This window comes from Pleurodeles waltl, chromosome 3_1 (assembly GCF_031143425.1).
Source record: "Pleurodeles waltl isolate 20211129_DDA chromosome 3_1, aPleWal1.hap1.20221129, whole genome shotgun sequence".
Taxonomy (NCBI): domain Eukaryota; kingdom Metazoa; phylum Chordata; class Amphibia; order Caudata; family Salamandridae; genus Pleurodeles; species Pleurodeles waltl.
In genome coordinates, this window is record NC_090440.1 from 1,955,108,424 (window position 1) to 1,955,126,196 (window position 17,773).

Consider the following 17,773-nt stretch of genomic DNA (forward strand, 5'->3'; position numbering starts at 1 on the left):
CTTAGGCTTGCTGAGATCTATACAAGCAACTAAAACAAAATACCATGATGTTACAGAACACGATAAAGCACAAGTTAACACAACCCAACATAAACTTGTAGTCTACCAGGCATATCCATTTATTCTATAAGTTTGTTTGCACTCCTAAGAGAACAGCCGTGAAAAAAATGATTGGGAGATGTATTCTGAGGAGCACATAAAGCAGAGATGCAAGCATTCTGATCACAAAGAAATGGATGTTATTGCAAATGTAAGTGGTATTGTGTGTTTAGATATTGACCCCATGCATGCTGTGTCTAGAGACTCACACTGTGCCACAATGACATACCCCAAAGATGCAGAAACATCTCTACTCTTCCATGTTATTTTACATGGAGAGGACCACTCCAAAAGAGGCAATGCAGGCTTCTGTTGTTTTGTGGGTTAGATTAGTTGGTCCTCTCTCATAAGATGATAATGGAGTGCAGAAGAACATTAATGTAGCTGAAACTCACACAGAAACAAACATACACAGGAACTTTCAGGTCAATGTTCCAAGTATTTCTCTCACAAATTATAGACTTTAGCTCACTGTCAGCTCAACTGGCCCAATACTTGATAGAAATGAAGAAGCACCTGTCTGCAAGTGTCTTCAAGTGTTTGATAGCCCTTGTTCTGCTAAGTAATTACTTTTCTTGTTTTGTTTCTACTCAGTTACAGCTGCTGATCCCCACTCACCCATCAACATGAAGGGGGCAGCCAGGCCACCTAGTTCACTGATGAAGCCAGGGACTCAGTCACGTGACAGGGGAAAATCCCCCCCTGCTCCCTCTTTCGGGATGAGACCATCCAGGTCATCCAACTCACTTGGGTTTGAGTCTCGGCTCAGCAAGGTAAGGACCCTTGTTCTCCATGTCCATTGTTGTTCAATAAGTGAAAGCCACTGTGGCTACTCCCTGGTCTTGCCCCCGAGTCTAGGGTTCTGTAACCATGCTCATGGACAAAGACACTTTCCTTAGGAGTACCCAAATTTATTTGCAAAGCTTTTTAATATTATATATCTGCTAGAAGTTCCATTTTATAACTTTTTAAAGATAATAAATACATATATGAATGCCCACAAACATTACACTAAACTGTATATTGTGGGATGCTGGTTGGAATTTTTGAGTTGCTAAAACAATGTGACATCCTCTCCATCATGCATATTGTGTGTATCAACATTTATGGCAAAACTGATCCTCAGAGAAATTTCTGAGTTGAAGAACGTTGTAAGTACCATGTCTAGAGAAGTAGAAACTGGGGGCTTGTGAAAAGTTATCTCCTTATTTTATTCTGCTATCTGTATATGAAATAGGAATTTTTAAAACATCATTTCAGTACGACTGCAGAGTCTCCGCACATGAAAGCTTAGACTGTCCTATCTTTCTCTGTGGGGAGACTCTACAGTGGTAAAGATACTACTAGTAAAATACCTTTGTGAGTAACAAACAATCGTAAACTTACACAAACGTGTAAGTTTACCTTTGTGAATCAGGCCCATTGTATTTTCATTCTAGGCCCGACCCACCCCATCCCAATCCCCTTCTTGAAGAATTACAATTGTACATTATCTAAGAGATTAGTGGTCATCACCCACCCGTTCATGTGGACATTCACACTGTCTTCACAGATGTGCCTCCTGTCTGGAAACCTGTCAGTGCGCCATTGTCACATCCTTGCCTCAGTGGGATCCCAACGCTCACTTACACTTTCAGTGTGTGATCACCTTCCTTTCACTCAGCTTCAGCTGTAATAATGGCATCTGACTAAAGAGCCAGGTGAGCCCTATAAAGCCACCCCTATACACACAGGCAGAGTCAGTATTGTACATGGCACTGACAAGCCATTCAATCAACGAGCCAAGCACAACACTAGGCCAGCTGCAGTCTGCATGCACACACTATATAGAATTCTATACTTTTAGAATACAGCTTAGCAAATCTGAAACAGTCTATTACAGGACAAAATCATACATAAAAACTCACATGTTGGTGTAGGTTTCTCCCTGACACCTTAATTTACACCTAAAACACATTTTCACTGTAGAATTTTTTTTTACCTGATACACAGAGGTTTAAAATGTCCAGGCAAATATATACTAGCAGCAGAAGAGTTTTCAAAGAATTGTTGGTAGGGCACTAAGAAATAGAAGTTTCTTTTACACTCTTACCTCATGGTATGTATGTGGAACATGAATTGAGAATATGAGTTATGCGTGCACGCCTACCTCATGGTAAGTATGCTTTACATTTCACTGAGACACGGAGAAGAACCACTTACCTCATGTTAAGCATGCTGACTATGTACAGAGATACTGAGAACGAATAGTTACTTCTGCACGCTTACCTCGTGGTAAGTATGTGCTACATGCTCTTGGGTACTGAGGAGGAACAGTTACTTTTGTGCGTTTATTTGGTGGTAAGTATGCACCACATGTACTGAGACTCTCAGACGAAGTAGTTACTTCTGTACACTTACCCCAAGATAAGTCTGTAGAATATGCACTTAGATACTAAGAGGAACCGTTATTTCTGTATGATTACCTCATGGTAAGTATGCACTACATGCACTCAGGTACTGAGAAGTAACTTCTGTATGCTTATCTCGTGGTAAGTATGCAGAACATTAACTTAGATACTAAGAAGGAACATTTACTCCTGCACGCTCATCTCATTATCATCTGTGGAACATGAGCAGCGATACTGAGAAGTAATGGTTACTTTTGCATGCTTACCTCATGAGATACTGATAAGGAATACTTACTTCTGCACGCTCACCACATGGTAAGTATGCACTATATGCACTGTAATACTGAGAAGAAGCAGTTACTTCTGTGCACTTACCTCATTGTAGGTCTGCAGAATAGGACCAGCACTACTGAAAAGGAAAAGTTACTTCTGTATGCTTACCTTATGATAAGTATGCAGTACATAACCAGAGATAATGAGAAGGAACGGTTCCTTCTATATGTTTACTTCGTAGTAAGTATGCAGAAAATGATCTTAGATTCTGAGAAGAAGCGGTTACTTCTGTACACTTTGGCTTATCTCATGGTAAGTCTTCAGAATATGACCGGAGATTCTGTGAAGGAACAGTTACTTCTGCATGCTTATCTCATGGTAAGTATGCACTGCATGTACAGAGATACTGAGAATGAATGGTTACTTCTGTACACTTACCTCATGGTAAACGTGCAGAACATGAACTTAGATACTAAGACGGAACGTTCACCTCTGCCCGCTTACATCACAATAAGTATGCAGATAATGAATAGATACTGAGAAGAAATGGCTACCTCTGTGCGCTTACCCCAAGGTAAGTCTGCGGAACGTGAACAGCGATACTGAGAACGAATGGTTACTTTTGCACACTTAACTCACGGTAAATATGCACTTCATCCACTGAGGTACTGAGAAGGAATGCTTACTTCTGCATTCTTACCTGGGGTTATGTGCTCATGGCTGACCTTTTTTCTGTTAATCAGGCATAATGTGCATTTTGTAGATGTTCTTCTCAACATTTGCCTCCAATTTTGTACCAGATGAAAAGAGCGAGCAGTGAGGACACTCTCAACAAGCCAGGAGGAAGCACTTCAATGAATACCTGCAGGATGAAGAAGACCACCACCACAGGAGCAATCTCTGAGCTCGCCGAAGCGCGGGCACGCAGTACCACTGGTAGGAAATGAATTGCATATATTTAACAGTTTTTTTTTTTTTTTTATAGTGTGGAACTTCACATTAAATTAGATTTAGAGGAAAGCCAAGACAAAGAGAGCATGCTGCCATCAATGACGTTTGAATATTTTTTTCTGCAAGACAAGTAGTGATAACACCAGTTTTACAATAGCTACTATTGTGTGGCATGTATAAGTCCTTGCTATTATCAATCGATGGCTTTCCTTAGAGGCCAAGCGAACTTTGGACATGCAGGTTAGAGTTAATTGTTTTATAGATCTGAACTCGAAATTTATGCCCTGATTTAGACTTTAGCAGATTATGTACCGGTGCCATTGCGGAGTCCTTTACTCCCAGCATGGTGAGAGTACCTGACCACTAAATATACTTGCATTTCCAGGAAATGCTGTCATGGTGGTTTCTGTAAATGCATTGGGAGTTTGATGGATCGCTAAATCAACATGACAGAGCAATACATCAAACTTTTAACATATTTTTATTTTCATAAACAAAATCTAAAAGTGGGATTTTGTTTTTGAAAATAAAAAAACTGACACCCTTGCCATGGTGGTATGTGAAAGCAAAACCTAGCCATGTGTAGGGGTGGGCGGTGAACTCCGCTCTGCTTGTAGAGTTTTTCCCACTCCACTCTCCACTCTCCACTTAGAGCGTGGTGTTCTAAAAAAACTCTGCGGAATGGAGTTTTTTCCTCGCTCGCAGTCGCCAACGTTAAGTTTACGAGTAAGGAAAATGTTACTCCAGACCACTTCCCGGTGAGATTTCTCAATGTGAGCAGTTGCGTGCTGTCTCAGATGGTCGCTACCACTCACATTAAGAAACCTTCCGATCACATTGAGGAAGCTGCCACTCGAGTAGAAAATCTACTTGAGCAGCAGAAAAGAAGCAGCACCTTCTTGTGCGGCGCATGGTGCAGTTCACGCTGATGTTACGTGCAGGACAAACACCCAGCACTAAAAATCAGCGCAAACAGCATGACCTAACACACTCTGCCACTTCGTGGAACTCCGCGAAGCACAACAGAGTTTTTTGGTCAAACGGAACTACGTGAACTGCGCCACGGACTAGCCATGTGTTAGCCCACTCTAAGTATGGTGGGTAGACACACAACCACACCTCCAACAGCCCTTTCTCTGTCAGGCTGGTGAATGTGCATGTAGTCAGTGAAAACAAAATAGTCTCCGCCGTCTACATGCTGAAGTTCCTCCTGACTCTAAACAAGGTGCATGGAATTTCACTTTGGCAGAGAGGGTATTGACAGAGTACCTTCTCTGCCAAAGTGTAAATTAGGCCATTAGTTGCGAATATTTTCTTTCAAGTAGACTGAGAATTATAAAAATGTATCTCTCTACATGAGTGGGCAAAAAAATCAGGCAAGTGACCCATTCTTCTGGACTTTGTGCTGGAAGAAAATGCCTCTACTATTCTGCGAAGGGCCAAAGTGGTTCCCCTTACCTATTGAGAGGGAAACTCAATATCCATCAGGTGTTGGGGTTCCCTAGGATCCATCACACTCCAACAGGTTTTAGGATACGCTCCTTGTGCCCCCTGCATATTGCCCAAAGGTAAAGCAGCTAAAAGCAGCCTGTGCCCTTTCACCTCTGACCTTGTAATTCCAAATTAGTATTTGAGACTGGCATTGAAAAGAGGTCGGGACAGGTTTTCTGGGGAGCAGCATCGCCCAGTAGGGTTCGGCCTCTATAACAAGCAGTGCCTGTTGTCTGAGCTCGTGTGCCACCAGGTTGTGTGACGAGTTTTATAACTTTAATGCATCCTAAATCTTTAATTGATTTCCGACATTCTGTGGTGTGGTCCGAGGGTTCCCATCTTTGCATGCCTGATAGGTTTGAGTGTAATGTTCAGGTAAGCAGTTATAGTCAATCTGTTGTATTGCGGGTGCAGATGATTAGCGAACGGTCCTTATTCGGTATTTATAGAAAACTCACGCTAGCTGTAGTCTATTCAATCAGTCAGTCATCATTTCTTTTTTGGATGAAAATCATAAAAGGGCACAACACAATACATCTTAAAAGATTAAAATACAGTAGAAGAGAAAAGTATTAACTAAAACTTGCTCCTGCCATTTCATCCAGGGGAAACAAGTCTCTGTGCAACAAAAACTGCTACAATAAAGTGCATTTTCACAAGAGGCGAACACTTCCGCAAATATAAATACAGCGAGTTCAGTAACTGACAGGACAGATTCTCCTCACCCACCCATAGATTTCTTATTTGTGTCTGACATTTACAAAACAACATACACTGTAACAGACATCCAGCCTTTCTAGTAGCTGTAAATATAATAAAGAATCTCTACATTTCTGGAAGGCAAGTTGTTTCAAAATGTGTTTAGACAATGGAAGAAGAAAGGTCTGTAGAATTTGCAAAAAAAACATAAAATGCAGCAGGGACTGCTCAACCGACCCATCGCAAAAGCAGGCCGGTAGTTGGCTTGCCCAAAGCCTCCCCAAAGCTTTGAATCATTAATGAAACACAAAAGACACCACACTGTGCCAGCCTTGAATCTGAAGAGAAGAGGCCTTGCAAATAAAATGCCATCTCCCCGGATGCTAACAAGATATAATAATTGTGAACATAGCACTTACCAACCCCCCATCCATTCTTTGGGAGGTACAAAGCTCTGCATTATCTCACTTCACTAACTTCTTATCAGATTTACTTAAATTGTAGTCTCCTCTTTTAAAAGTGAGCCTGGAAGGCAGGAGACGTGCATGAGATGCAGAGCCACACTCCTGTGATGACGGACTGGATCGAGTGCAAGACCAAATAAAAGAGAGCCCACAGTTGTGCAGAGCTGCACTTTTGTGGTGATTGATTAGATCTCGAGCAAGCACAGATAATAGTGAGCCTACAGTTGTGCATGAGATGCAGAGCAACACTTCTTTGGTGGTAGTTTGGATCATGTACAAGTAAAAGTGATGCTACAGTCGTGCATGAGATGCAGAGCAGCATTTCAGTGCTGATTGATTCAATCATGCTCAAGCACAAGTAAACATGATCCTAGAGCCATGCATGAGATGCTGAGCAACACTGTTATGGTGGTGGATTAGATCTTGTGCAAGCAAAAATGAAAGTGTGCCTACAGTCATGCATGAGATGCAGAGCAGCATTTCAGTGGTGATAGTTTTGATCATGTTCAAGCACAAGTAAACAGCATCCTAAAGTTCTGCATGAGATGCTGAGCAACACTTTTGTGGTGATGGATTATATCTTGTGCAAGCACAAATGAAAGTGAGCCTACAGTTGAGCATGAGATGCAGAGCAGCATTTCAGTGTTGATAGTTTTGATCATGTGCAAGCACAAGTAAACAGGATCCCAGAGTTCTGCATGAGATGCTGAGCAACACTTCCCTGGCAATGGATTAGATCTTGAACAAACTTAAATGAAAGTGAGCATACAGTCGTGCATGAAAGCCAGAGCAGCATTTCAATGGTGATAGATTCAATCATGTGCAAGCACAAGTATACGGGATCCTAGAGTCATGCATGAGGTGCTGAGCAACACTTCTGAGGTGATGGATTAGATCTTGTGCAAGCACAAATGAAAGTGAGGGTACAGTCGTGCATGAGATGCAGAGCGGCATTTCAGTGGTGACGGATTTGATCATGTGCTAGCACAAGTAAGCAGTATCCAAGAGTCGTGCATGAGTTGCAGAGGAGAACTTATGTGGTGATAGATTAGTTCTGCTTCGGGAACAAATGCATTGCTGCATCCTGGGTCAACTTTTCCACCCAATTTAAACGCTTACAAGTTAATTCTGTAGCTGCCACACTTTATAAATGTTCCCATGAAGTAACTATCCCTTCAGACGGTTGTTTGCAGTCAAAATGCTATTGGCCAGAGCACCTTTCATATTAAACAGTGAACAACTGATAAGCACAGTGCACACACGGTGGTGGTGCCTGTCTGTAAGCTGCACTTAAATCAGTGCTCTCTGGCCCATATTTATACTTTTTAGCGCCGCATTTGCATCATTTTTTGACGCAAAAGCGGCACAAACTTACAAAATACAATTATATTTTGTAACTTTGTGCCGCTTTTGTGTCAAGAAATGACGCAAATGAGGCTCTAAAAAAGTATAAATATGGGCCTCTGTTTCTCGATGATGAGTTGGTTTTCTGTGCAGTAAACTATTCCTGCTGGACCCCCTGACATCTAAAAAGGAACGACTTATGGGAAAATCCTTCTCAGGAAGTGTGACCAGGATATGGAGCTCCTTACATTGGGACTTATGCACAATGACTTCAATCGCTGACTTTAAATCTAAACTGAAAGTCCTTCTCTTTCAAAGACACTTTAGCTAATGCCTCCGCCCCAGTTCCAATCAATATCTGTACCCCCTACGCCTATGGTTCTACCTGTTGCTTTACGTCTAGGATTGCTAGTTTAGTACAGTTACCATGCTTCTCACCTAATGTAACTCGATGTCCCATGTATTGGTAATTCCTATGTCCTATAGTACCGCAATCATACACCTTTTGTAATGTTGCTATGTCCTGTGTAACAATAACCATGCACCTCATATCATGTTCCTTTTCTATCATAAAGTGCTCTGACACTCTTGGATAATATATGCGCTATATAAAATGCATAACTAAATAAATAATAAATAAACAACGCCAAGTATGACAGACAGGCATGACCTATGACTACTTGATCAATAATTCATATATTTTTGCAAACATTTTCATAATCCACTTTTCCAACTTAAGGCACCTACTTGAGTTTTAAGATATTTTCTGTTGAGAATGCTCCCTAGAATAAGAATCATTTTATTTAATAGCATGAAAAGTAAAACCTAGATGTAAAACAATAACCGTATCCATACAAAAGAACCATGTACTCTTAAATATTTCTTGATTTAGCTGACACATAGGGTGTCATTATGAGTTTGGAGGACGGAAAAGGCCATCTACTAATCTCCTGTGGTCAGGTTGCCGCCAGTGCGGCCACCTTCCCGTGGGCCCCATTAGGAGTTTCCCACTGGCCCAGCGTGAAACTGCCTACAACATTGATGACGGATCATTATTGAGCTGGCAGCAATGCTGCAGTGTATAGGGTGCACCAACACCCTGAAAAGCAGACAGTGAACAGCGCTACGGGGCTGGCCATGGGGGCCCCCTTCACTGCCCATGTCAAGTGCATGGGCAGAACGGGAGCCTCCCTGGAGCCCCCTGCACCCCATTTACGCCGATCTTTACATGGCGGTGCTACTGCCATGTAAAAGCTAGCAGAGAGGGGGGTAGTAATCCCCAGGGTGGTGCTTCGTGCAGTGCTGCCCTGTCGGATTAGGACCACCAGCACCGCCAGTCCCTCCTGTGGAGGAAAACTGGGGGTGCTGGCAGTCCGATCATGGTGCAGCACCATGGTCGTAATGTGGCAGTCGGACCGCCGCCAAAGCGGTTGGCCCATCGATTTGCCGGTGGTGAGATCGCCACTGTGACCCTGGCAGTCTGAAGACCACCAGGGTCGTAATAACCCCCATAGTGTTTGCCCCATGGGGAATCACTTAATAGGAAATTACACAATATAAAGAATTCACATCGGATCAACATTCTTGTTGAACCATGAATGCTTTGTTTAGAAGTATTGTAAATCTGCCATTTTGGAAATAATGGGCCTCATTTCGACCCTGGCAGTCTTAAGACCACCAGGGCCACGGTGGCGGTCAGACTGCCACCAGCGTGGGGGTCCAACAGCCACATTATGACCGTGGCCGTTACGCCATGGTTGGACCACCAGCACACCAGTTTTCCCCTTCAGGAAGGGCTGGCTGTGCTGGTGGTCCTAATCCACCAGGGCAGCGCTGCCCTAGGGATCACGTGTCCCTTCTCAACTGGCGATTACATGGTGGTAGCCCCGCCATGTAAAGGTTGGCAGAGACGGGTGCGGAGGGTACCAGGGGGGCCCCTCCACTGCCCATGCAGTTGATATGGGCAGTGCAGGGGCCCCACGGCCTGCCCCGTTGCAATGTTTACTGTCTGCTTTGCTTTGCAGACATGAACGTTGCAAAGGATGCTGGTGCACCCTATGCACAACAGCATTGCCGCCGGCTCTTTTATGAGCCGGAGACAATGCTGTTGGGTGTTTCCTGCTGGGCCAGCGGGCAGAAACATCATTCTCACCCACTGACCCATCAGGAAGCTCTTATTGGGACTGCAAGAAAGCGCCACTCTGGCGGCAAGCTGACCGGGGTACTTTGGGTGACGGCCTTTTCTGTCCGCCAAAGTCATAATGACCCCCAATGTGTTGTATATAACTTGAATTTCAATAGGGAAGCACTAATAAATAGAAAACTGCAGTCACCTATTGTAGGAACCCCTGTGACAGTTTTTGACGTTGCCAGTGTCTCGTCAACCACCAATTTAAGTGATGCTGGGATTCCTTTCTGCTGATGGTGACTAGGGTGCTCTGTTTTAATTAAAGTCGATATCTAGTCTACTGCTGTCTTTGCTGCTCTTATTTTTGTTTAAAACATCATTTTATCCTGCAGCCCTTTTGCAGTAGTACTGGACCTGGCCACAAAAGAGACACTCCAGAACCCCTTGGCCATTGAAGTTGCAAGAATATTTGCAACCACTTGCTTTGGAATAACGAGGTGGGGAAAAGCAATTGTAGTCCTCTCCAACTGGATGCAGTGGTGACTATGTTAGACAATCATTTTGTCAACATGTTACTAGATTTAGGGTCAGTACATTCTCCTATGTCTCCAATAGAATGGATTATTTTAAAGCGGCTGTGTAATTCACCTGCTCCGGTGTTTACATGGTACACTAGAAAGCCATTTTATGTTTAGGGAAGTGGGGGACGGGCGGGTGTTGCATTGATATGGCGGTGTTGCAGAAGCGGAGGTAAATGTGGGGCATCAGCATAGGTGCTGGAACAGTTTTCGGACTGGGGATGCTGCTATCAGTGTTACATCACTGAACTCATCGAAATTGCAATAAAGCCAAATGTGGCATGCAGAATAATTGTAGAAAATGAGCCGCGGCCATTCGACAAGAGGGGGGTGAGGGAGTAGTATGTAGGCGGTGGTGCAGTTTGGAGATCAGTGTTACTGAGGCATGGTGTGGCAATGCACTCATTTACAGACAGCGTATTCTCAATTGAAATAGCCACTAGATCTGCAAAGGCATGCAGGGGCAAAGTAGCCATTCTTTCATACATGCGACGCAGCAAGGCCACTTGCTGCACTCCATTGCATGAAAGGGCAGAAATGCTCCATATTTACATACATATGGAGCATTTCACTCTACTTGCCCTGGTGCACTGCCTGCTGCCTAGCACCAACGAAGGCACCTTTGCACCGTGGAGCAAGGGTGCCTACATTATGGACGGAATTGTTTCTGTGCAGAAAGGAATACCTTCCCGCACAAAAACAGTCCGGAGAGGCATAATCCCCTTTCTATGTGTGCTGCTGTACACATGGAAAGAAGAACTAAATGAGGAGAAATAAAGATATTTCTCCTTGTTACACTTGTCAGGTAGGTGCACCATACTGGTGCAAAACCAGGTTTACACGTCTCTGTAAATCTGTGTTTGCTTCAGAATACATGGGCAGGTGTATGGTAAAACCCACGCTCCACCCATGTAATGGCTACTTGATGCAAAGTAACGCAAGGCAGCGCCGAACACGGAGTTGGATTACTCTGTATTTGCTAAATCACACAAAGTCACTTTTTGTACCTTTGCATGATTTGGCAAATCCCAGACCAGGACTTGCATTGTCTTGCAACAACTTGTGTCACCCAAGGACAATGCAAGTCCTTAGTAAATCTGTCCCTTAGTTTTACTGATAAAACTAAATAGTGAACAAACGACAATGTGCATAAATAGGGTTTCAGCAAATATTTGGCAATTGCACCTCACCAACTAAGGTCTCTTGATTTGATTTTGTTCATATTAAAATATTTGTTCCCATCACTCTTCAGAATTGCAAAAAAATGCTTCATTTGTGCTTTCTGTACTTCTGATAGATTTTGAAATATTTGCACAATTCATTTATAGATAGTTACATTTTGTTTTCTGTTGGAAGAAATTACATCCTGCAGTCTTTCCTTTCACACCAGCAAGATTGTCACATAGTCAATGCTTAATTTGCAAGGAAAAAAGTTCTTCTGCCCAATATATTTCTTAGGGGGACACCACCACCACTGCTGACACCGTCTATTACTTCTGCACCTGCACACACTACACAGACCACAGTTCTGCCCCACAGATGATGAATGTCAAGTGGTACTTAATCTCTAGTCTGCGGAGCCCTCGGGGTCCACGAAGGCTACTCGGGCGTTTGGCAACTGCTTAGAAAATTAAATAATATTAACAGATTAATAAAGTGTATATAAGTAATGAAGCAAAATGTAAAGCTGGAGGCTAAGAATGAAGTTGGTATCCTCAGATTGATTAATAGGAGCAGTGCAAATGCAGCAAACAAAATCCAGTGTAGGTGATAAGTGACCTCAAATGAATTAGGAAAAGCTCCAACCTTCCAAATAAAATGACAATTTTTATTTTTTTAATTTTTTGTGTGAATTATGTGTATTGTTGTGTGGTTCAAATGTTTTAAAATGTCTAGGACGGGGTTCTTGGCTTCCAGTATGACTCAGAGAGGTAAGGATTAGAGAGTCCCAGATTCAAATAATGACTCATGGGGGTCCCTGGGTTCCAGTAGTAATTAAATGGGGGTCCACAGAAATCTAAAGTTAAGAACCACTCCAGTGTCCCATGTTCCCATCACCCGCGTGCACTTTCCTGGTGTTTCTGCAATCCAGTGGCAGCCCCACGCAGCCCACTGACGGAAGACACATGAAACCTTAACCAGTGCAGCTCGGTGCTCCCGACCAGAGTTCAGCCTGCTGGTCCAGGGTTGCACAGGGGACAGGAGCTGGTCTTTCTTTCCATGTCTTTTCTTCTCCCCTTTATTACCTACTTTTCTTCCTTCTTTTCCTCTAGCTCAAATTTTTTGTTTTCATCTTTCTTTATCATGCTTTTCATCTTGCATTTCTCTTCTTCATTCATTTTTCCCAGATCTCAGTTCTTGTTTTCATCTTTCTTTTAATTCTTGTCCATGTATTTTCTTCACTTCTCCTTTTCCTATTCACTTTCATCTTCCTTCTTTCCATCTTCCTTTCCTTCATATTTTCTCTTTCATTTCTATTTCTAGCTTATATTTCTTCTCAGCTTAATTTGTTCTTGATTTTTAAAGTAGTTTTTCCCTTTCTTTCTCTTTATCCATTGATGCCTTTCTTTCCATCGTCATCTCCTTTTTTCGTCTTTCCTTCTTTTTTTCTTTTTCGTTCTCTACTTTTTGCATTGTTATGTCCCTTTTCCTTCTCTCATTCACCTTTTTCTTTTTTGCCTACCAGTTTGATCCCTCATTTTCTGTCCCGTTTTTGCCACTCGTTTTTTTTTGTCCTTTCTTCCTGTGGTCTCCCCGTTCACCAGCCAATCAACTGTTCCTCCTATCTGTCATCCATCCTTCCTTCTATCAATCCATCCTTCCTTTCATCCATCCATGTTTCTGTCAATCAATACATCCACCATTCTTTCCAACCTCCCTTCCATACATTCATCCTTCCCCCATCCTCCAATCTATCATTCTGTCCAGCCATCATTTCTCCTTCCCTCCTTCCATCCATCCAGCTATCCTTATTTTCCGCCTTCTGCCAATCCATCCTTCTCCTCCTATTCTTCTATCTTCGTCCACCTAGCCTTCTTTCCATCCATCCATTCATTCATCTCGACATTCATACATCCAGCCATCTCTTCATCATTCCCTTCCCCACCTCTATTTCACACACTCATCTCTCAATTTCTATCCATCCGTTTCTCTGTTATTCCTGTCTCTCCATACATCCGTTAATCCATCCATTGCTCTTTCAACCATCGAAACAGCCTTCTCCTCATATCCCTTGTACCCTTCCAGCCATCAACCCATCGCCTCATCCATCCATGAATCCGACCACTGCTTTTCCAACCACCCACTCTTCTCTCAGTTCATCCACTCATGTCTACTTGCACCCACCTGTCGTTCTCTCATCCATCCTACCACGCATTCATGTCTCAACCCTTCAGTCCACTCATCCATATGCATATCCCTTCACCCCTTTCTCCCTTCCTTTCGCGCTCTTTTTCCATGTTTCCATGTATGCCCCCCCCCCCCAACACACACACACAGCTCCATCAAGTGGAGAAGTGTGGCTCAATGGTTAGAGCGGCAGACCCTGAAGCAGAGCTCTGGCTCAAGACCAGGGTTCAAGTCCCGCTTCGGCAGGTCTTGGGCTCAATTCCCCTTGACCAGATAATTCTCGCCTCGGTGCCTAATCTAATTCATGGGTCCCACTCTGCAACTCTGGGCAATAGCTTGCTTAATCTCCCCAACGGCCCCAACAGCGCTTGGATGCCTGGCTTCACCCTGGGGGTGCTCAGGAGTGGGCGCCTCCCAGGGAAAAACCAGGAGGGGTTCCATAGCGGTATGAGTACAGCGCCTTGAGACCCTAACGGGTGAGTAGTGCGCTATACAACTGCTAATTTACATTTTACATTTACATCAAACTATACACGTTTTGATGTGTTTAGAAGCCTCTGCTTGTAGACGCCCCTCTCATCAAAGGTCAAATGAGCCATAAACAGTCAGTGTTTTAGGACACAAAGGCCCATATTTATACTTTTGTAGTGCCGCATTTGCCCTATTTTTAATGCTAAAGTGGCGCAAATGCGCCGCTAAAAAAGTATAAATATGGGCCAAAGTCCCTCCCGGTGGCAGCGACCCCTCCCTGCCAGGGAGTTCAAGACCCCTGGGCCAGTGGAAAAAATGAAGACCGTCTGTGATCCTGTTCTTCCATTTAGTGCTTTCAAGTGCTTTTCGCATTGGTTTAAGATAAGTATTGCAGGTTGAGCATTTCAGAGACGGTCCCTGGATGGCGGGAGTTAAGATAACGGGATGGAGAAGGGGTTCCGTTCATACCCGAGGAAGCACCGCCAACAGATAATTTAGGAAACAAAAGGAAATGTCATTACTGTATCCCTGATGATGTCTCTTCTCATAGAGGTGTGAACACTGAGGATGAAAACACCACTCGCAATAAATATTCATTATCTGTAACTAATTGGGGCGATATGGGGCTGTGATCCTAGTGTATATGCGTACAATGGAACGTGAAACATATCCCTATGAATGCTGTCTTTTCGCAATGTCTCACGTTCAGTCCTGGTCATTTCCTGCCCTCTAGTGGCCATATGATATTCCATTTTAAAGTTGCTGTAACCCTTTATACACACAAAAAACACAAACTCTATGAAAGGCAAAGTACTAGACACCCATTCGATCCATGGTTGGAATGCCTTGCTCTGCCCCATGCGGTCATGATGCTGAATTACCTTAATGGAACCTGTTGAAGATGCTTACCATTAAAGATGGGTCAATGTATCTCATATGGCAAGTCATAAACACTACAAGTCTGCACTGTATAAACTGTACTGTAACATATGTACTGAATAAACTATACAAACTACATAGGGATTAAACACAAATAAATACTTCTGTGTATTATGACTGTGTGAGGGTCATCCCAGTCCTGACGTATTCATGCAGCACATGAAATCTGGATAAATGGCCTTGTTAACATGCATGAGCTGACATCACTGGGTACGCCCTACAGACATAGGGGTCAATTAGGAGTTTGGCGGTCGGACGACCAGACCATCGTGGGGCGGTCGGGAGGGCGCCACCAAGCCGGGAGACTCCCAACTGCCGTATTATGACACCCGCAGGGCTGGGTGGGCGGGCGGCGCAGTCGGTGGACCCGGCATTGGCTCCGGCTGCAGGAGCCTGCCAACACCAAAGCCGGCTCCACTGACTTCACAGGCAGCAAGTCGGGCGCACTATTGCCGCGCACCTGTCATACATGGCAGACAGTGCGTGCTGTGACGATGTCTGCAGGGAGGCCCATGCAATGTCAAAAACATTGGCTGCAGCCAACCTGGTCCCCCACCCCCTCGCGGCCCCTTCCCTGCCTTACGTGGACTATTTCATGGTGGTGTCCCTGCCATGAAAAGAACGGCAAAAAGGTGGATCGGATTATGGACGGCGGTGCCACTGCCAGCGCCACCTCCATCTTCACCAGCTCTCCCGACCGCTGCGGTGAGGCAGGAGTTGGCGATGGTGGCGGTCTTGTGGTGGTCAGAGGGCCACTATCCAAATCGGGCGGTCGAACTGACAAGAACGCAGCGGTCGTGCTGCCAATGTTGGCACAGTGGTCTCGGGACCTCTGTACTCGTAATCGGCCTCATAGCCATGAAGATGTGAAAAGGCCTCTCTCGTCAGCGAACGCGTGGTCCAATCCAGCCTCGTGGCTCATTGCAATAGGAGGGTGGGCTGGTTCTTATGCGAGCTCCACGGATTGAGGTCAGCTGTTCCCTTCAGGCCAGAACCGTTCTCCGTTCAATCATCACCTAAGAGCTGGAACTGAATGTTGTTTCCCTTCCGAATATGTCATCTCCCCCCTGAGATACCGCGTCTTAACTGTAGAGTACCGCAATTAATCTTGATAGGAAGTGTTTGTACAGAGGCAGTTAATTTACTGCGAACTCAGCGAGGGGTGTGCGAAGTAAGAAATTTGTTTTTTTTGCAACCTTTGCAAAGTTCAATAAAAACGTTGAAAGTTTGCGAAGTTTTTTCTTTGCTACTTTTGTGTGGAAATGCTGACAATTTATTTTGCGTCCTGTGCAAGAAATGAGCGGATCCTGCTGGATCCAGGTATTCTGGCGTGACTATTTCTGTAGGTTGATATTTAAACCAAGCCACAATATTCTGGTAGAATACCTCAGCAAACGTGCACACACTCCTAGGCAGAAGCTAATAAGTAAATTGGAATTTTGTGAATACTCACAGGGCAAAGGATGGTTTACATAAGAGTCAGAGTTTGAATGACAATAAAACTTCTCTCCCGAGGCAGTTTGCAAAGGCACTAAACAAATCTACCGACTTACTTGCCCATGTTCTTCAGCACATATGCAGGGTGCAATTTTTCATTTGCCCCTGGAGACATGAAATTGGGAAAATGGGACTCTACCAAGCAGGAACGGGCTTGTATAGCTCGACATGTGATTGAACTCGACCTAGCTCTGGTGGCTTTCCAAAGATGAAGGATTATTGAGCCCGACAAGGGACAAAAGGCCTCATTCCGAGACTGGCTGTCCAAGGACCCACAGACTCACGGTAAAGGTTAGACCGCCTCACTCCAGGCAGTCCGACTGCCACATGGAGGTCAGACCACCAGGGGACCAAAGTCCCAGCAGGGAACATTGTTTCCGAAGGCACAAAGGTGGTCGGTGTCGTGACCGGCCATGGCGTTTTGGAGTTCAACGCTGCTACTCTGATCACGAGTCCCGTTTCTGCCAGCCTTTCCATAGGGGGGAACTCCGCCATGGAGACGCGGGCAGAAACACAGTGGACTGGCCACGGGGGGGGGTCCATCACTGCAAATGACCATGTTGTGGGCAGTGCAGGGGCTCCCCTGCCCAGGAACCTCGGATTGCGCACTGTCTGCTGTGCAGACAGTACCCATTCCGAGAATGCCAGAGGCATCTTCTGTGCAACGGCATTGGCTCTATGAGGATCCAAGGCGTATGCCGCCACACGGTTTCAGCTGGGCTGAACTTCAGAAACATCTGATTTCAGATGTTCCCACCAGTCAGCCCAGTAGAAACCTCATAATGGGCCATCTACTCCTCTGATATTCTTCTAGGCCAGTCTGCATCTGGTCTGAGCCCATAAAGTGATAAAGTTGAAAAGCAGACCTTCTGTCTCTAGATGGATAATGTGAAATGCATACAACCTGAGGGATAGCTCTGGATATGTTAGATATATGTAAATCAAGAGAAAGCTTTTGTGATTGATGCCAAAGCTTCTACTATATGTAGCACACTTCTGGAATATTGAGTTTTCAGTCTCATGCTACAAAAATATCGTAGCCAGAATATCTACTACCGAAATATTGTGAACCTAAGTAAATAAAGGTAAGAATAGATTTAC

At 44.3% G+C, this 17,773-nt stretch overlaps 1 protein-coding gene across 2 annotated transcripts in view; it reads left to right on the forward strand.

Annotated features, from left to right (window-relative positions):
* SPECC1 (sperm antigen with calponin homology and coiled-coil domains 1) overlaps positions 1 to 17,773 on the forward strand; it is a 956,149-nt gene that overhangs the window by 41,611 nt on the left and 896,765 nt on the right. For both annotated transcript variants that reach the window (XM_069226284.1, XM_069226282.1), the window contains exons 2-3: positions 694 to 872; positions 3,563 to 3,698. In XM_069226284.1, the coding sequence (XP_069082385.1) occupies positions 694 to 872; positions 3,563 to 3,698 (315 nt within the window). The remainder of the gene's footprint in view (positions 1 to 693; positions 873 to 3,562; positions 3,699 to 17,773) is intronic.